This window comes from Mus pahari, chromosome 5 (genome assembly GCF_900095145.1).
Source record: "Mus pahari chromosome 5, PAHARI_EIJ_v1.1, whole genome shotgun sequence".
In the NCBI taxonomy this organism is placed as follows: Eukaryota; Metazoa; Chordata; class Mammalia; order Rodentia; family Muridae; genus Mus; species Mus pahari.
Window position 1 is genome coordinate 5,361,477 of NC_034594.1, and position 18,631 is coordinate 5,380,107.

General features: G+C 38.1%; 1 protein-coding gene across 2 annotated transcripts in view; it reads right to left on the minus strand.

Moving 5' to 3' along the window:
• The window catches only part of Smap1 (small ArfGAP 1), a 78,598-nt gene that overhangs the window by 31,425 nt on the left and 28,542 nt on the right, over positions 1 to 18,631 (minus strand). For both annotated transcript variants that reach the window (XM_021198031.2, XM_021198030.2), the window contains exons 2-4: positions 17,795 to 17,928; positions 2,438 to 2,523; positions 1,416 to 1,491 (exon numbers count right to left, since the gene is read on the minus strand). In XM_021198031.2, coding sequence (XP_021053690.1) covers positions 1,416 to 1,491; positions 2,438 to 2,523; positions 17,795 to 17,928 — 296 coding nt within the window. The remainder of the gene's footprint in view (positions 1 to 1,415; positions 1,492 to 2,437; positions 2,524 to 17,794; positions 17,929 to 18,631) is intronic.

Consider the following 18,631-nt stretch of genomic DNA (forward strand, 5'->3'; position numbering starts at 1 on the left):
GGATGGACTATCCAGAGACTACCCCATCCAGGGATCCATCCCATCATCAGCCACCAAACCCAGATACTAATGCACATGCCAGCAAGATTCTACTGAAGGGACCCTGATATTGTGGCCTCTTGTGAGGCTATGCCAGTGCCTGGCAAACACAGAAGTCGATGCTCACAGTCAGCTATTGGTTAGAGCACAGGGCCCCCAATGGAGGAGCTAGAGAAAGTACCCAAGGAGCTGAAGGGGGATGCAACCCTGTTGGTGGAACAACAATATGAACTAACCAGTACCCCCTGAGCTCGAGTCTCTAGTTGCATATGTAGCAGAAGATGGCCTAATCGGCCATCACTGGGAAGAGAGGCCCCTTGGTCTTGTAAATTTTATATTACCCAGCACAGGGGAAGGCCAGGGCCAAGAAGTGGGAGTAGGTGGGTAGGGGAGCAGGGGCAGGGGGAGGGTATGGGGAACTTTTGGGATAGCATTTGAAATGTAAATAAAGAAAATATCAAATTAAAAAAAAAAGAGATGAACTACTTTAAGCCTTGCTTATTAAACAAGGTATCAGACAGTAAAAGTTGATTTCAACAATAAAGGAGAAATTTTAATCAGAAATAAAATCTAAATAGAAGCAGTTGTAATAATATTTGATTACTACAGTTAGATACTACTAACATATTGTTTGCTAATAATCAAGGGAAGTCTCCAGCATTAATATACTCTTGGGTTATTCATGTTTCAACAGACCTAACATAATCCAATGGGAAAACAGACTACAATTTTCTTTATGATTCATTTCTAGAATTTGCAAAGTAATTTCTGTTCCCCTCTTTTTCCCCCCACAATTAGTAGCTTTGTCTTCTCTTTCATTACATAATTAATTCCTTTAATAAAAAGTCTTAGGGTTTCCAGTGCTGAGAAGAGACACCATGACCAAGGCAAGTCTTATAAAGGACAACATTTAATTGAGGCTGGCTTACAGGTTCAGAGGTTCAGTTCATTATCATCATGCTAGGAAACATGGCAGTGTGCAGGCATAGTACTGGAGGAGCCAAGAGTTCTACATCTTGATCCAAAAGCAGTCAGTAGAAGACTATTTTCCAGGCAGCTAGGCGTAGGGTCCCAAAGCCTACTGCAACAGTGACACACTTCCTCCAACTAGGCCACGCCTCCCAATAGTGCCACTCCCTGAGCCAAGCATATTCAAACCACCAGAGTCAAGTAAACTGAACCCCTCCTACTTACTAACAAGCCAGCAGTCAAGCAAGCTGAACCACTACTACTTTATACATCCTCAACACTGGGACCAAAAACTCCCAATATTTAACTAGCTGCAACTAACATGTTTTATAATGAACAAACTGTGAAGGATGTTTTGAAATCTACTTAACAACCATCAACTGGTGAAAGATGAAGGTTTTACTTACATTTGTGATAGCTATGGCATTTTTATCATAGTATTTCTTCTTTTCATATTTATCTCTGATGAAAAACTCTACTGCTCTGAAGACAGATAACTTAAGGAAAAGTGAGTTCAGTCCCATGTAGGTTCCCCTTCATCCATTCCCCTGCCAATGGCCCACCCTAATCTCTCTATTCCTCAGTCTTCACTTGCTCATCTATTCTGTGCATGCTCCGTAACCTACTTTTCCTTAACCACAGAAAATGTACTTATTTCAGGAAAGCTCATTCAAAACAAACAAGCAAATCATCCCAACTTTAAAAAAACAAAAAACAGAATAATTGTTAATTCCCAAACCACCATTTCCAGCACCCTCAGTTTAGCCAGGTTTGTTTTGCAATAAGCTAGCATTCATGCAGTACTCAGAATACACCAAACAAGGTGTGCTACATGCTGTATACTGATTTTTTAAATTCCTCCCAAAACCCAGTTTATGTACTGGGTAAATGTACTATAATGTAATGTTTATTTTTCACATCCTAAATGAATTATCAACTCAGAATAATTAAGTGGCTAATTTTTCCTACCTAACCAGCTATATCATAAATGGGCAAAACTCAGAATTTCCTGTATGTTAAAACAGTGGCCAAATTTTTTCTTGCAAAGACAAGGAATGCATGAGTTCAGTAGCTACAACTACAGTTTCCACTTACAACCAGAAAGCTTTTCAATTCCAAGGAAATCACTTAAAGAAGGGCCATGCTGGTTTTGGTTGCTCTTTCCCATGAACTGCTCACAGTAAAACCACTCGGAAAGTGGGCTACATTGCCCACTCCTGGTCTCTATGAACAGGTTCTCACTAAGTAGCAAATCTGTAAGTTGGCACAGTTAGGACCTTACTTCCTGAGCACTGGTGGAATTATATGTAACCCTGTGCAGGTAATTTTCATTTTTAATTAATGATACTATAATACACTTCTTCCATACATCAATGGTTAAAGTGTGCTAACTCGTTTTACACATACAATATACAAATGCAAAGGATACTGATCTGTCTGTGGTCTTCGAAAGTTCTCTGGAAGATTGGCTTCATAAAGTAGTCTTGCTTTAGTATTTCCCATATCTTGCATGCACTGTAATAAAAAAGATGGCAAGTCTTTTCATTATTCACATAAATAAAAATAATTCTGATACACATACACAAATCCTGAGTAACAATTACTATTCCCAACATATATTTCTTCTCCTTAAGATAATAATTTAAATCCTAACTATAAAGCTAGTTATTCAAGTTTCAAACAGGGGCATTATAATATTTCATCTTACAAACAAATGTGACTCCATGATTTCTTAAATGCTGTTTACTGTGAAACCACCCTACCTTTGTATTCATAACTTCTTAAACTGAAATTCCTGACATTTTGTGGGCAGTTCTAATATGTACAAAACTGAAACACTTGAACAGTGCTGACATTTCCAGGACTAACAACTTGTGATCAAATTTACTACAGAGTTTATTCTAGAATTTTCCTAATTTATAGTTAGAACGATTACCATGGAAGCCTGAATTAAAAAAAAAAAAAAAAAAAAAAAAAAATAGACTTCAGAGAGAACTCGGGAATATCTTGTCCAAATTAGTGCTTGTGTTGTATGAGTGTAGCTGAATAAATTTCATTTTTAAAGAAAAAAAAAAAAAAAAAAAAAAAAAAAAAAAAAAAAAAAAGAGGGTTCTGCCTAGAATTCCACAGAAGTGGATTAGCTGCTTTGGAATGATAACCCTTTGAGAGTCTACTCAAAGCTTTCCCCCCAAAACACCACCCTTTACTTTAATGGCTCAATTCCACATAAAAGTATATAGAATACTGCTATAGAGTTCCCCAGAGGTCCACTTGTTAAGGGCCTGCTTCCCAAAGTGGCACCACTGGGAGGCAATGGGACCTTTAAGTGGGAGTCATTAGGGCCTCTCCGGACTCACAAAAGGACTTCACTATATACTCCCACCATTGCCATTCACTGACCTCAATATAGCCAAAAGCAGTAAAACCTAATCTTCAGAACTGTCACCTAAATAACATGTTCCTGTTACAATTTAATCATTTCAGGTACAGTATACACAAAGCTAATAACAAACCTCTCTCCCAAAAATCTAAGATTTCAGGATCACAGATACAGAGAGAACCGCTAGGGAGACTAAGGTTTCTAAAAGTACAACAGAGAACAATGGAAGAGAGAGCCAAGCAGGGGAGCCGCGAAGATGAAGACGAATGTCAAATGGTGAGACAAGGAGGGGCTTTAAAAGACAGCTGTCGTTTGGAAGAAAGAAGGAAGATGGCACGAACCAGCTGTCCTCAGAGTTTCAAGATACCACACATTGGAATTACAGAAAAAGCTCTGCTCTATAACTGACAAAAGAAAATACAGTATGAATGTAAGGTCACGCCATTAGCCTCAGCTCTCTATGTGAGTGCATGTATTTTTACTTACATGTGAATACATGTATGTGTAAATACACAGTTGCATTTTAAACTACCCTGAGATAGGTATTACAGAAATTCTACACAACATAACACTGAGATGGTATGTAACAGGTCTAAGTTTTTATAATTCAACTCCAAACAACCAACAAAAACCACCAGTAATTTAACTTTGGGCTTTGTACAATAAAACTAGGATTATTGACTTACATGGCTTACAAACACCAAACTCTGCTTCAGACTCGGTTTTTATTTTACAGGTTAGGGCAGAGGCATAAAGAGGGCACAGGATTGTCTGCTCGGTACACAAGGTTCTCGCCCAACCCTTTTTTACCATTGCACAGATGGTCAGAATGCACACTCAGAAAAGTTCAATGAAAGCATACTATAACTGTTCTCTTCCTAGTTAGTGGGGTTGGGGTTGGGGTTGGGGTTGGTTTGAACTGGTTTTGGATACAGGGATTTATGTTGCCCAGGCTAGCCTGGAATTCACTATGTAGCTGGAGATGACTTTACACATCTGATTTTCCTGAGCTCTAGAGCTTCAGAAGTGCACCACAGCACTCGACGTGTCTTCATTGTTAAAATAGCACTACTGCTATTAAAATACTGTTCTTTAGTCTCTCATCCACAAAGCTTTAGAAAAAGAAATGACAGAAAAGGAAAATTTCAGTTGCTTGCTCTTTGGCAAATAGTTCCAGTTTCCTGAGCTGGTGGAAGATGGCCATCTGGGAGAGAGGAAACAAGGGAGACAATAAATGGTATGTTTCTCAAGAGAAAACAAGGGCTAAAAAATGGCTCAGTGGGTATAAGTGTCTGCTGCAAACCTTTTTTACCTGAGAGAGACCCCCAAAACCAGCATGGTAGAAAGAGAAAACCCAAACCCAAACCCACTACCCAGGAAGACAACAGTTACACTTGTGTAAAAAGAGAAGGAAAAAAAAAAAAAAAAAGCAGTGAAATGTTCCGAGTATGATCTGAACATCTGTACAATGATAAAAAGGATTGAGAGAGAACCTGTTGTACCTGTCCCACAGCCTGGTACCTCATGCCCATTCTATCCCTAATAAATGGGAAAAAAAAAAAAACTAAGAGAAAAGGTAAGCATTGTATTTTTAATTATTTGTAATTATTTGTAACCAGGTTCACTAGGTTATTATGAGTTCACTAGGTTATCATTATTTGTAAATGTTCACTAGGTTATAATGAGTTCCTTACTTTTACCATCTAGGTTCTAGTAATCCTGCCAGACTAGACATAGTTCTGAAAAACACAGCTTCCCCACACGCCTGAAAAACACATTTTAAAACCTGTTTCCATTTTTCTAGAAGGAGAAATACTTGTATTCAAGCCATCAAAAATTCAAGTGTACTAAGTACTTTGAATATAATCCTGCTTTAGTGGGGTTGTATCATCCCCTCTCAATAGCTTTTTCGGCCGGGCGTTGTGGCGCACGCCTTTAATCCCAGCACTCAGGAGGCAGAGGCAGGCGGATTTCTGAGTTCGAGGCCAGCCTGGTCTACAAAGTGAGTTCCAGGACAGTCAAGGCTACACAGAAAAACCCTGTCTCGAAAAAAAACAAAAAACAAACAAACAACAAACAAAATATATATATATAGCTTTTTCGATTTCACCCAGACTTAAATGTGAAGAATGGAGAAGTCAATATTCTTATTAAGACTTTAAAAGACATGTTTTAAGATATTAACTTAAAATTAAGACTTTAAAAGCACAAAAGTCAAGTATTTGGTAAACAGAATGCACTGATTCTATCTAATAAATGTTAACAGAAGACTACAAGATTAAATACAAAGTCAATGTCCATTCATGCTTATAAAAACAACAATATTGAGGATCATAGTTATGATATAAAGTATGTTCTACTTTAAAGTTAACGGTATTTACCTTTAATATTAGATTCCATCTGTTCTTTAAGATATGAAGCTTTGTGGGGTTCACTATTCAAATCCCAATACCATCTTAAATTCACACTGTACTCATTTATACAACAATAAACAACATTTAAGAATCCCTTAAACGGCTACTAAAAAGATTGTAACCTTTTTTTAGTCTATAATTTGTTTTAGTTTTTCAACATAACCCATTACTTAGTACAAATGACAACACCAGCAGAAAGCCACACATTACTTCAGATTCAATTTCAAAAAGAAAAAAAACCAAAGCCTACTGAATATTAACTTTAAAATTTTTTATGTAAATTTAATAGCCAAAAAGCATCTATGCTGACATACTGTTGTCAAAATGTAATATGGATGAAGCTTTTCTATTGCTGAGATGCCATAAGTACAAAACAGTCTTAGTTCAGCATGAAAAACAAAACCTATATTCAACAATTTGATGTTTTAAAAGTTTTACAGGCCCTGTACCAGCTAGCGTATGCTGCCTGGTTGGTGGGTCAGTGTCTGAGAGATCTGGGAGGTCCAGGTTAGTTAAGAATGCTGGTCTTCCTGTGGGGTCACCCTCCTCTACAACTTCTTCCAGCCTTTCCTTAATTCGACCACAGGGGTCCATTGGTTAGAGGTTGAGAATCTGCACCTGTCTAGGTCAGCTGCTTGTTGGGCCTCTTGGAAGGCAGCCATGCCAGGCTCCTGACTGTAAGCACACCATAGCATCAGTATTACTGTGAAGCCTTGGAGCTGGACCCCAATTTGGGCTGGCCCCTGGACCTCCTTTCCCTCAGTCTCTTCTCCTTTTTTGTCCCTGCAGTTCTTTTAGACAGGAACAATTCTAGATCAAAGTTTCTGACTGTTGGGTGGCAACCCCATCCCTTCACTTGATACCCCTCCCCCCGTCTTTCTACTGGAGGTGGACTCTACTAGGCCCCTGACACATATACAGCAACTGGCCTCAGTGAGAGAAGACACACCTAACCCTTGAGGGACTTGAGGGCTCAGGGAGTGGGGAGGTCTGGAGAGAGGGGACAGGGTTACAGCCTCTTGGAGATGGGGAGGAGGAATGGGATGAGGGACTGTAGGAGGGCAGACTGGGGAGGGAATAACGACTGGACCGTAAAAAGAAAGAAAGAGAGAGAGAGAGAGAGAGAGAGAGAGAGAGAGAGAGAGAGAGAGAGAGAGAGAGAAGAGAAGAGGAGAGAGAAAGAAAGTAAGTTTAAAGCTATTTTTTTTAAAGTTCTAATTTCAATAGTATAGTTAGAGGCAAGTTTGCATGAGGCCATGATTTGAGATTTTTTTTCAGCTTGATGGGGTTATAATTAGCAATGTTCCCACCAGTGTTTTTAATCTCAAATTTTCTTAAATAAATGTGTACAAAGAACTGTGTGCTAACGGTTTATTATATTCCTGGCTCTATAAGACACTAAAGAAGACTCTATAAGGAGCAAAATCTTAAGAAACTGATGTTCTAAGATACACAGGTAGGTAAGATATTGTGGGATAAAGCTTCCAGGAGAGTACTAGCGTGAAAGATGGCCTGAACATCAACTCGTGGAGCGTCACAAAGAGCATAAACAGTAAGCTATGATGTTTGGAGTCTACTGGGAAGCATTCAGGAACTGCTGGCGGGACTGCAAACTGGAACGGCAAACCTGTATGTAAGTCAGTGCGTGGATTCCTCAGAGCACTAGAAATGGACCTCCCACATGACACACCTAACAGCACTCTTGCACAGACTCCCACAAAACTCTACACCCTGCTACAGAAAGACCTGCTCAGTCATTTTCACTGCTGCTCTGTACAGTGGCCAGGAAATGGGAGCAGCCTGATGTCTATCAGCTGACTGATGAGTGGGTAACAAAAATATGCTACACACATGAAGAAAAGGTGAAAGCAAGAGACAAGAACAAGGAAGTCTCAGAAAATATGCGGCCTTTCTTTCTTAGATCAAAGAACCCATCCTGAATAGAACAAAATATACCTAGAACTAGCTAAAGGTCATGTGAAAGGCCATGCAGGCTAAGTTAAAGGACAAAGTAAGTTATGAAAGAACCACCTAGAAATTAGAAATGTAAGCATTCCATTCACACTTGAAATAAAAATTAGAAATATTTAAAAGGACAGAACTCAAAGTATTAGTCACAAATTTATTCATTCATAAATGAATATTAAACATGATATAACATGACATCAAATGAAAAAGATACCCAAAAATAGAGAAGCAAAAGAAGGTTGAATTGCTTTAAATTTAAAATATAAAAAAAGTTATTCAAAAGAAAGTGACATTATTAGAGTTAGAAAATGAATATTTGATATATAAGATAAATCACATTACAAGCCTAAAAAGATTAAACATACTACTGAACAAGTACAGCAAATATAGGCATTCCTCTCATTGAGAAATTCAATTTATATTTAATGCTACATACAATTCAAACATACAAATATAGAGAATTTACCAGAGCATCAATCAGAAAAAGAAAACTGCAGTAACAGTAAGATAAGCAGTGTCACATCTGCTGCACTGTCCACGAAAAAAATGAGGACTAATTTAATTCAAAATTACTAGATAAATACAAATATGTTTTAATAATTTCATTTATTTTTCCTTTGCAGAAATTACATGAAAAGAAATAGTCACATACCTCAACGTTCATCCAAAACCTTTTCAAATGAAAAGCTTGGCCTGGACATCTACTATGTAATTGGGAGCTGGCCTTTCACTAGATCTTCCTGCCTCAACCTCCACAGTGCTACAACTGCATCTACCATCCAACTTAGCTCAAGGATTTTAACTTTAAAGCTGACAGGAATACCACAAGAAATAATGTGTTTCAATCAACTATATGCCATTTTATTGCACAACAGTGAACATTTTTAAATAAACATGGATGGATGGATGGATGGGTGGATGGATGGGTGGGTGGATGGGTGGATGGGTAGATGGGTGGCAAATGGATGGATGAATGACAAGTAGGTAAGAAGATAGGTAAGTAAGTAATGAAAACCTAAAAAAGTATACTGGGGGTGGGGGGAGAAGTTTCCATCGTCTGTACTGATACTTTACCTCTACCTTTTACTCCCAGTGGCCTTACAGCTGAAGATGGGCACAGCAGAACCATAACCACAAGGAACACCTACAGTTTATTTGCTACTTCAGCACAGTGACATTGTTCCGTTACCTATCAATACTTTTTGAGCCATTCTTATTGTACTTGGCCTAATTGGTAATTCAAATTAAAGCCAGGGAAAACAGCACAGTTGTTGCTTCTCCAGTTTTGAGTATGTCTTTTATTTGTTGTCTTGTTCTATCATGTTTAATATTTACTTGTGAAATAAATTTTATATCTGATTAACACTGATGGAATCCCTTAATTTCGGCTTCCAAAGCAGTAATCTGTCTTTTTAAAGAAGTGTTAATGTGTCCATGTGTGCAGGCAAGCATCTGCCTGCCCACCTGTGTGGAGGTCCGTCAGCAAGCTCAGCAAGTGTCCTGACCCTCCGGGGCCACCTTGCTGGTCACAATACTTCCTCTGAGACTTAAAATTGGGATTGAGGCAGGCAAGTAAAGCAAAGGCTACCAATTTACCTCATAATAGGTAAATTGGTTATTTCTTACCAATAACTAGATAATAATAGAAATCTATACACATTAGCTAATTATCTTTCCACCTTATGCCAGAAAATATAAGCACTCAAAATATCTACTAAGAATATTTCTTTCACATTTAACCTGAGCATCCTGTCACATTCTTTTGAACTGAGACAAGAAAAAAGTGTATCCTCTGAGATTAGATTACGCGTCTGAGGAAAGCTAAATCATATCGCTAAGAGTGATGAGTGACTTTCTCATTCACAGGTAATTACTGAAAATGTTTTCAAGCTACAGTGCTAACCAGAGAGGACTAAGCTTACAGTGAGATAATCTGAAGAAATGGGACAGTCATACTCATCTCCGCTTGCCCACTCAACAGTAAATCTCAACTATATACTTCTAGTTGCTAGTTAGTCTTGACACAAACCACGCTAGTAATGATAGACTTGTTTTACTCAGTGCAAAGTTTTGAAGAAGCTAAAAAACCTTGGCAGTATCATTTATAACGAGGACATTCTTCACTGTTCAAATGCAATACAGATACTGAAAAGATTAAAATGAATAAGGAATGATTCATAGACAATGGGTAAACTTAAAAGAATTAATACATTAAAATCAAATGTGAAAGATATGTTTATTAATCATACAAAAATTAATCCTCTACAAAAATGTGAAAAGTCCATGACAACAGGCTGGGCATAGGCATCCATGCTTTAATCTCAGCAGGTGGAGACAGAGGTAAGTCCATCTATCTCCATGAACTAAAGGGGAACCTGGTCTACACGGTGAGTTCCAGACCAGCCAAGAAGCATGGTGAGAATTGTGTTCAAACAAACAAAGGCAAAACCTGACAAGCTCACATTCAGAGACACTTAATCTAACCCTAAACCACATTAAAAGAATCTCAAGTTTTTAAACACAGGTAACTTTATTTATACAGTAACAAAAATACATTTTGATAAAAACTATTTGTTTAAAAACAAGCATTTAATAACTCTAAAACACCATGTTCAGGAGTTGTCTTAAAAAAAACTGAAAGAACATATAACATCTGTGTGTGTGTGTGTGTGTGATGAGAACATGGCATATCTAATAGCAGTTATTACTTTCTAAGTGGCTACATTTTATAAAAACCATATATACCTCAAACTTAATAGTTTAACTGGACTGAGGTCTGGTTAGATCTTTTGGCCAAGCATTTTTTAACATCTTTGAAAATAATACTCATGATTATATGAATATCATGGAGTGGTAACAGTGATCACAAAGGTGACACAGGGTAGATTTAAATGTGGTGAAGTTACTTCTCTTACTTTGATTAATAAATACCTAAGTATTTTTACATCAAAAAGCCTTTAGGAAACTATTCCAATTACAGAACATTAAACCACATTGCAACCATCACTTTTCCAAATCTGAATGAAGACTACACAGGAACGACTTCCAAAACACAGGTTTCAATTTATGCACAGTGCTGTCCTCTGAGCATAAGAGCTGTCATCTGCATCAGAGCAGTTGCAACTCTTGCAAGAGACACCCCAGATCTGGCTGGTTGACTATGAGCATTCCCTAACAGAAAAAGAAAAGGAAGAGTCACTAGACCGTCACCAGATTTCTATCATTTCCTCCATTACAATACCCCTATCTACAGTATATAATTCGTCTTAATTGTATATGGTCTCTGGAGATGCTAGCATATACAGACTATAGAAAATGAATTAGGAGAGGGACCTCCACCTATGCAGCTATCCCTCAAAAACTTGCCCAGAGTTTTGTTACCATAGTAATTCCTAATCCTAGTAAAGTTGGCAATCAAGATTAACCATTATAAATGAAATACTATTTTGGGCTAGTACTCTCCATTTTTTAATTTTTCATTTTTTAAATTTTTTACATTCCAGATGTAATTTTTTATTCCCCACCCTGTCTACCCTCCGACTGTTCCACATCCCATACCTCCTCCCCACTCCAGTCTCCACAAGGATGTCTCACTGCCCACCTCCCAGCCCCCACCACCACCACCCCCACCTCTAAACTCCCTGGGGCCTCCAGTCTCTTGAGCGTTAGGTGCATCGTTCCTGACTGAACCCAGACCCTGCAGTCCCCTGCTGTATGTGTGCTGGGGGCCTCATATCAGCTGGTATATGCTGCCTGGTTGGTGGTCCAGTATTTGTGAGACCTCTGGGTTCCAGGTCAATTGAGACTGCTGGTCCTCCTACAGGATTGCCCTTCTTCTCGGCTTCTTTCAGCCTTCCCTAATTCAACCACAGGGGTCAGCTGTCCATTGGTTGAGTGCAAATATCTGCATCTGACTCAGCTGCTTGTTGGGTCTTTTGGAGGGCAGTCATGCTAGGTCCCTTTTTGTGAGTGCTCCATAGCTTCAGTTACAGTGTCAGGCCTTGGGACCTCCCCTTTAGCTGGATCCCACTTTGGGCCTGTTGCTGGACCTTCTTTTCCTCAGGCTTCTCTCCATTTCTATCCCTGTAATTCTTTCAGACAGGAACAATTATGGGTCAGAGATGTGACCATGGGATGGTAACCTCATCCCTCACTTGATGTCCTTCCTGTTGGAGGTGGACTCTGTTAAGTTCCCTCTCCCTACTGTCAGGCATTTCATCTAAGGTCCCTCCCTTTGAGTCCTGGAAGTCTCTCACCTCCCAGGTCTCTGGTGCATTCTGGAGGGTCCCCCCAACCTCCTATCTCACCACGCAATGGGCTTCCATTCTTTCTGCTGGCCCTCAGGGCTTCAGTCCTTTTCCCTCACCCAGTACCAGATCAGGTTCCCCTTTCCCCACCAACTCCTGTCCACTTTCCCTCTGATCCCTCCCTCCCTCCCCACCTGTGATTGTCTTCTTCTCCCTCCCAAGTGAGACTGAGGTATCCTCACTTGGGCCTTTCATCCTGTTGACCTTTTTGAGTTCTGTGGACTGTATCTTGGGTATTCTGCACTTTTATTTTTATTTTATTTTATTTTATTTTGGCTAATATACACTTATTAGTGAGTACTATCATGCATGTTCTTTTGGGTCTGAGTTACCTCAGTCAGGATGATGTCTTCTAGTTCTACCCATTTGCCTGCAAAACTCAGGATGCCCCTGCTCTTAAGAGCTGAGTAGTATTCCACTGTATAAATGAACCACATTTTCTGTATCCATTCTTTTGTCATGGGATATCTGGATTGTTTCTAGCTTCTGGCTATCACATATAAGGCTGCTATGAACATACTGGAACATTTGCCCCTGTGGCATGGTGGTCTATCTTTTGGGTATATTCCCAAGAGTGGTATTACTGTGTCTTCAGGTAGATCTATTTCCAATTTTCTGAGGAACCTCCAGATTGATTTCCAGAGTGGGTGTACCAGTTTGCAATCCCACCAGCAATAGAAGAGTGTGTTCCTCTTTCTCCACATCCTAGCTAACATGTGGTGTCTCATGAGGTTTTGATCTTAGCCATTCTGATTAGTGTAAGGTGAACTCTCGGGATCGTTTTGATTTGCATTTCTATGATCACTAAGGACTTTGAAGATTTCTTTCAGTTCTTCTCAGTCATTCAAGATTCCTCCGTTGTGAATTCTTGGTTTAGCTCTATACCCTCTTTTTTGATTGAGTTGTTTGGTTTATTGGTGGTTAGCTTCTTGAGTTCTTCATATATTTTGGATATTAGCCCTCTATAGGATGTGAAGTTAGTGAAGATTTTTCCACAATTTGTCTTATTGACTATGTCCTTTGCCTTACAGAAGCTTTCCAGCTTCATGAGAGCCCATATATCAATTTTTTTTATTGGATATTTTACTTATTTACATTTCAAATGTTATACCCTTTCTTGGTTTCCCCCTTCCCAGAAACCGCCTATTCCATTCCCCCTCTCCCTGCTTCTGTGAGGGTGTTCCTCTACTCACCCACCCACCCACTTCCACTTCCCCACCCTCAATTCCCCTACACTGGGGCATCTATCAATTCTTGATCTTAGAGCATGAGCTACCAAAGTTCTGTTTAGGAAAATTTCCCCTGTGCCAATGAGTTCAAGGCTCTTTCCCAATTTATCTTCTATTAGATTCAGTGTATCAGGTTTTATGTTGAGGTCCTTGATCCACTTGGACTTGAGCTTTGTGCAAGGTGACAAATATGGGTCTATTTTCATTTTTCTACATACGGACAGCCAGTTAGACCACACCATTTATTGAATATGCTTTCTTTTGTCCACTGTATATATTTGGAGTCTCTGTCAAAGATCAAGTGTCCATAAGTATGTGGTTTTATTTCTGGGTCTTCAATTCTATTCCACTGATCAACATGTCTGGCTCTGTACCAATACCATGCAGTCTTTATCACTATTGCTCTGTAGTAAAGCTTGAGGTCAGGGATGGTGATTCCCTCAGCTGTTCTTTTATTGTTAAGAATTGTTTTCACTATTCTGGGTGTTTTGCCTTTCCAGATGAACTTGAGAATTGTTCTTTCCATGTCTTTGAAGAATTGTATTGAGATTTTGATGGTGAGTGCATTGAATCTGTAGATTGCCTTTGGTAGGATGGTCATTTTTACTATATTAATTCTGCCAATCCATGAGCATGGGAGATTTCTCCATTTTCTGAGATCTTCTTTCTTGAGAGACTTGAAGTTATTGTCATACAGGTCTTTTACTTGTTTGGTTAGAGTTAACCCAAGATATTTTATATTATTTGTGGCTATTATGAATGGAGTTGTTTCCCTAATTAATTTCTCGGCCTGTTTATCATTTGTATAAAGGAAGGCTACTGATTTATTTGAGTTAATTTGATATCCAGCCACTTTCCTGAAGTTGTTTATCAGCTGGAGAAGTTCTCTGGTAGAATTTTTGGGTTGCTTACATATACTATTATATCAGCTGCAAATAGTGATACCTTTCTTTCTTCTTTGCCAATTTATATCCCCTTGATGTCTTTTGGTTGTCTTATCATTCTAGCTAGCACATCAAGTACTATATTGAATAGATATGGGGAGAGTGGGCATCTTTGTCTTTTCCCCGATTTCAGTGGAATTGCTTAAAGTATCTGTCCATTTAATTTGATATTGGCTGTTGGTTTGCAGTAAATTGCTTTTATTATGTTTAGATATGGGCCTTGAATTCCTGATATCTCCAATACTTTTAACACACATGGGTGTAGTATTTTGTCAAATGCTTATTCTGTATCTAAGGAGATGATCATGTGATTTTTTTTTCCCTCTGAGTTTGTTTATATAGTGGATAGTACTCTCAAAAAGAAATTCATTATATTCAATTATACAGCACAATGGATCCTTGGTAGTAAATTTAGAAACCAATTCATAACAATAGATTATCAGAAAGGAGTTAAATTGCTTATAATTTATTATAAGGTATTTCAGGGCAATAATTCTTAAGATTTTATATATTAGATAAATGGACCAAGTGTCAGATAGTATACTATCTCATGTTTCACCCATACAAACTTATTCTCCCTACAAAGGAGACAATATTACTCTTCTTACTCTACAAATGTAAACACTGGTGCCTCTGAAAATCAAGTACCCTGGGGAAATCATTCAGGTCTAACTTTGGTAACCCATTTTAATTGCTTTTTCTACTGCCTTGCTAGAATCACTTGCCTTGAAATGCACTAAGACAAAATACAGATTGAACTTTATAGCCTGGAAACTCAGCATCATCAACAACTACTTACTTGTTTTTGTTTGATCATCTCAAAGCCTATTTTTCAAGTCAGTATTAATTTGTCTATATGGCTTACAAGTACTCACAGGGCCCACCACGAAATGCAGGCTGGCCCACCAGCTTATGTGACTGTTGTAAAATAATGTCCCGATTATCAGCGGATTCCTGACAACATCCCAGCCTCACTTCTCGTCATGGCACAATGGGAAGAACAACTCTGTGGACTATGGGCCAGCATTCACTGGTGACAAACAATTATAAAGTCTTACAGTCCAAAATAGTTCTTATTTTAAAAAGTTGACAGGTAACACTAATTTAACTGCCCCCCATACTGGGTACTAATTATAGATTAAATTATTATTATGCCATATATATATATATATATATATATATATATATATATATATATATATATATAAACAAATGCTGGAAATTAACACAGTGGCAATTATTCCTTAATTAGCTTTTCACGAAATAACCACACAGAGACCTTTTAATATTTCAAAGCCTTAGACCTTAGCTGAACAGACTCTCAACTAGATCATCTAAGTTAACCTTAACACCTAGCCCCATTCAGCCACATAGCTAGCTATACATTCTAGGCCTCTGATCAATCTGTCTCGCCCCATGTCTCCAAGCAAAAGGCCTTTCTTCTTCCCAGAGTGCCTTTCTCCTTCTCAGAAGTTCTGCCTTCTACTTCCTGCCCAGCTAATTGGCCATCAGATGTTTAATAAAAGCCAATCAGAGAATGCCCTAGATAGGTGAGGAAGTAGAGACAGTTTCACAGAGTACCTCAACATTGTGTTCAAATGTAAGCTCCAATACTGAATGCTATCTTTAAAATCCCTAACCCTTGATTAATAAGTCAGTACCTTGCCATGTACCTATTATTTATTTCACAGACAACCAGTTAACTACAATTCTGATTGGAAAAGTATGCTCTAAATTGTGCAGCTACCTGCCTCAAATAATCTGTTATTCAAATCTTCTCAATGGCCTTATTGAAAAGAAAAGTATTTCCAAAAAACTGGAGTGTCTAATGTCTATATGTCTTGTCCTTAGTTTAAAATGAACCATTTAAAAGTACACATACGGGGGCTGGTGAGATGGCTCAGTGGGTAAGAGCACCCAACTGCTCTTCCGAAGGTCCAGAGTTCAAACCCCAGCAACCACATGGTGGCTCGTAACCATCAGTAACAAGATCTGGCGCCCTCTTCTGGAGTGTCTGAAGACAGCTACAGTGTACTTACATATAATAAATAAATAAATCTTTAAAAAAAAAAAAAAGTACACATACTCGTGACTTCAATGTTTTCTCCTCTATAAATCTTTATAAATACAACTTACACATTTTAATCTACTCACAATTTTCTCTTAAGAAAGATCATAACATCATTTAGTTATCACATCTGCTACAGAGAAGTAAATAAGACCACTAACACATATGAATTGTTCAAAAGTTCTACTTCTCTCATCTAAATAGTATGGTTTCTCCTCCTGGATTTTGGAAATACTCAAAGGATAACATTTCCTTGAATGGCTGGCCTTTACCAGCAATAGCCTCAAAAGCTAATTTTAAGACAGAATTAAACCAATTCTACTTGACTTTATAGCCTAAAGACCTTTGGAAATTCTACTGTTATCTAAGTTTTCAACCACATAAGTTCATTTTTTCTAATTCTGAGGTATGAATATTACTGAAGTCCAACAACATGCCCGTTGGTCCTCTGTATCTTTGAGCTGTGCATCTGTAGCAACTTACCAACTACAGACTAGGAATCTAAGTCAAACCACACATTTATACTGAGCATATAAATGTGTGTGTGTGTGTGTGTGTGTGTGTGTGTGTGTAGGGGGATGGAGAGAGAGTGAGACAGACACTTTCTTTTCTTTGATTATTCCTTAAACAAAATAGTCTAACAACGACCTGTATAGAATCCACATATACAATACCATAAGAAACTAAGAATGATTTAAAGCACAGGCAAGAATGAATATGGATGGATATGTGCAATATTATTCCATCTATTGAAAACATCTGAGCATCAGTGAATTTGGGTATCTTCTAGGCATCCTAGAAATAATCTTTTGTGATACTAAAAGATGGCTGTATAGTGATATATTCAGAATTTTTAATGGCAACTTCAAAAGGCATAATAATATAAATTAAAACCTGGGATTTTACTGTAAGTTATACAGTAAGACCAATAAAAGTAATTGTTTTTACATATAAATTAGAAAGTAAGATTTTAAAGATTTCTTACAATTATAAATTTTATCTATAATGAAGCTAACTACTCTCCACAAACCAAAACTGTCAGAGCAACCTTTTCTCACCGGACTGTAGTCATCCTTTCCCACTAGCCTGCCTGAACACCAACAACACTTCTCCACAGAAGAGAAATCATTCAAGTCAGTCTTCAGGCACGAGGTGATTTCCCCCTTTGTCTTTACCCAGACTCCCTCTACTGGCAAGTAAAACTATGGGATTATACTGGCGAATGTCTTCAACCAATTAAAACATTTTTAAATATTGTGAAATTAATACTTGGGAGGGGGAGATTTAAAACTGAATACCACAGACTCAACAAAAATTTAAAATCAGTGAATTAATAAGTGAAATAACATTCAAATTTTTTATTTAGCACATGCCATTTCAGCACGCATTTTAGTATATATCCTTAAACACAAGGGTTAGTATTTTTTAATTATTTAAAATAAATTTTTAATACTTCCTTGTTAAAGTAATGTTTACCTGTATCTGTTCTGGTGTCCATTGGTCTAGGTTGACGGACTTGACCCTGGATATATGAACCCCAAGATTTCTATGAATTCCAGCACATCTGATGCAAATAAACACACCAATATTCCAGGAAGCCCATCGGGGACCTAATTAAGGAAACAAACAAGGAAAGTAAGGTATTTGCAATAAAGAAAACAAGACTGCCTCAACAAGCCTTATGTCCAATGGTTATCACAAAAGTATCCAATTTTAAAACATTTTAAAGGAACACAGAGTAGCAAACCACTTATGATGCTGGAAACATGTGAACATAATCCGAATGACCTGGAAGCTTCTACACATGTCATGGGGCAGAGGCAGGGCCTGGTGCTGAGAAATGAGGATGTGCTCAGAGAAGAATGTCTGGGACTGGGATGCAGGCAGCAGGCCTGGAGGGCACTGGTTACAAGACAAGTGTTTGTTTCACTAACACTTAACAGGCACACAAAAACTGACATTCTATAACTGGTATTTGTTTCTGTCATCGTCAAGAAATTCTAGAGAACCAGCAGAGACACTAACATGAATATAAGAACATGTGCCCTGACTCTATTATTCTTTATGCTCTGAATGTCTTCTTTCCATTTGAAATTTTAAGTTTTCTCGGTATTATTTTCACATATTGCTTGTAGAATTTTTTTTTAAATACTTTTTTTTTTTTTGATTTATTTATTTATTATATGTAAGCACACTGTAGCTGTCTTCAGACACTCCAGAAGAGGGTGTCAGATCTTGTTACGGATGGTTACGAGCCACCATGTGGTTGCTGGGATTTGAACTCCGGACCTTCGGAAGAGCAGTCGGGTGCTC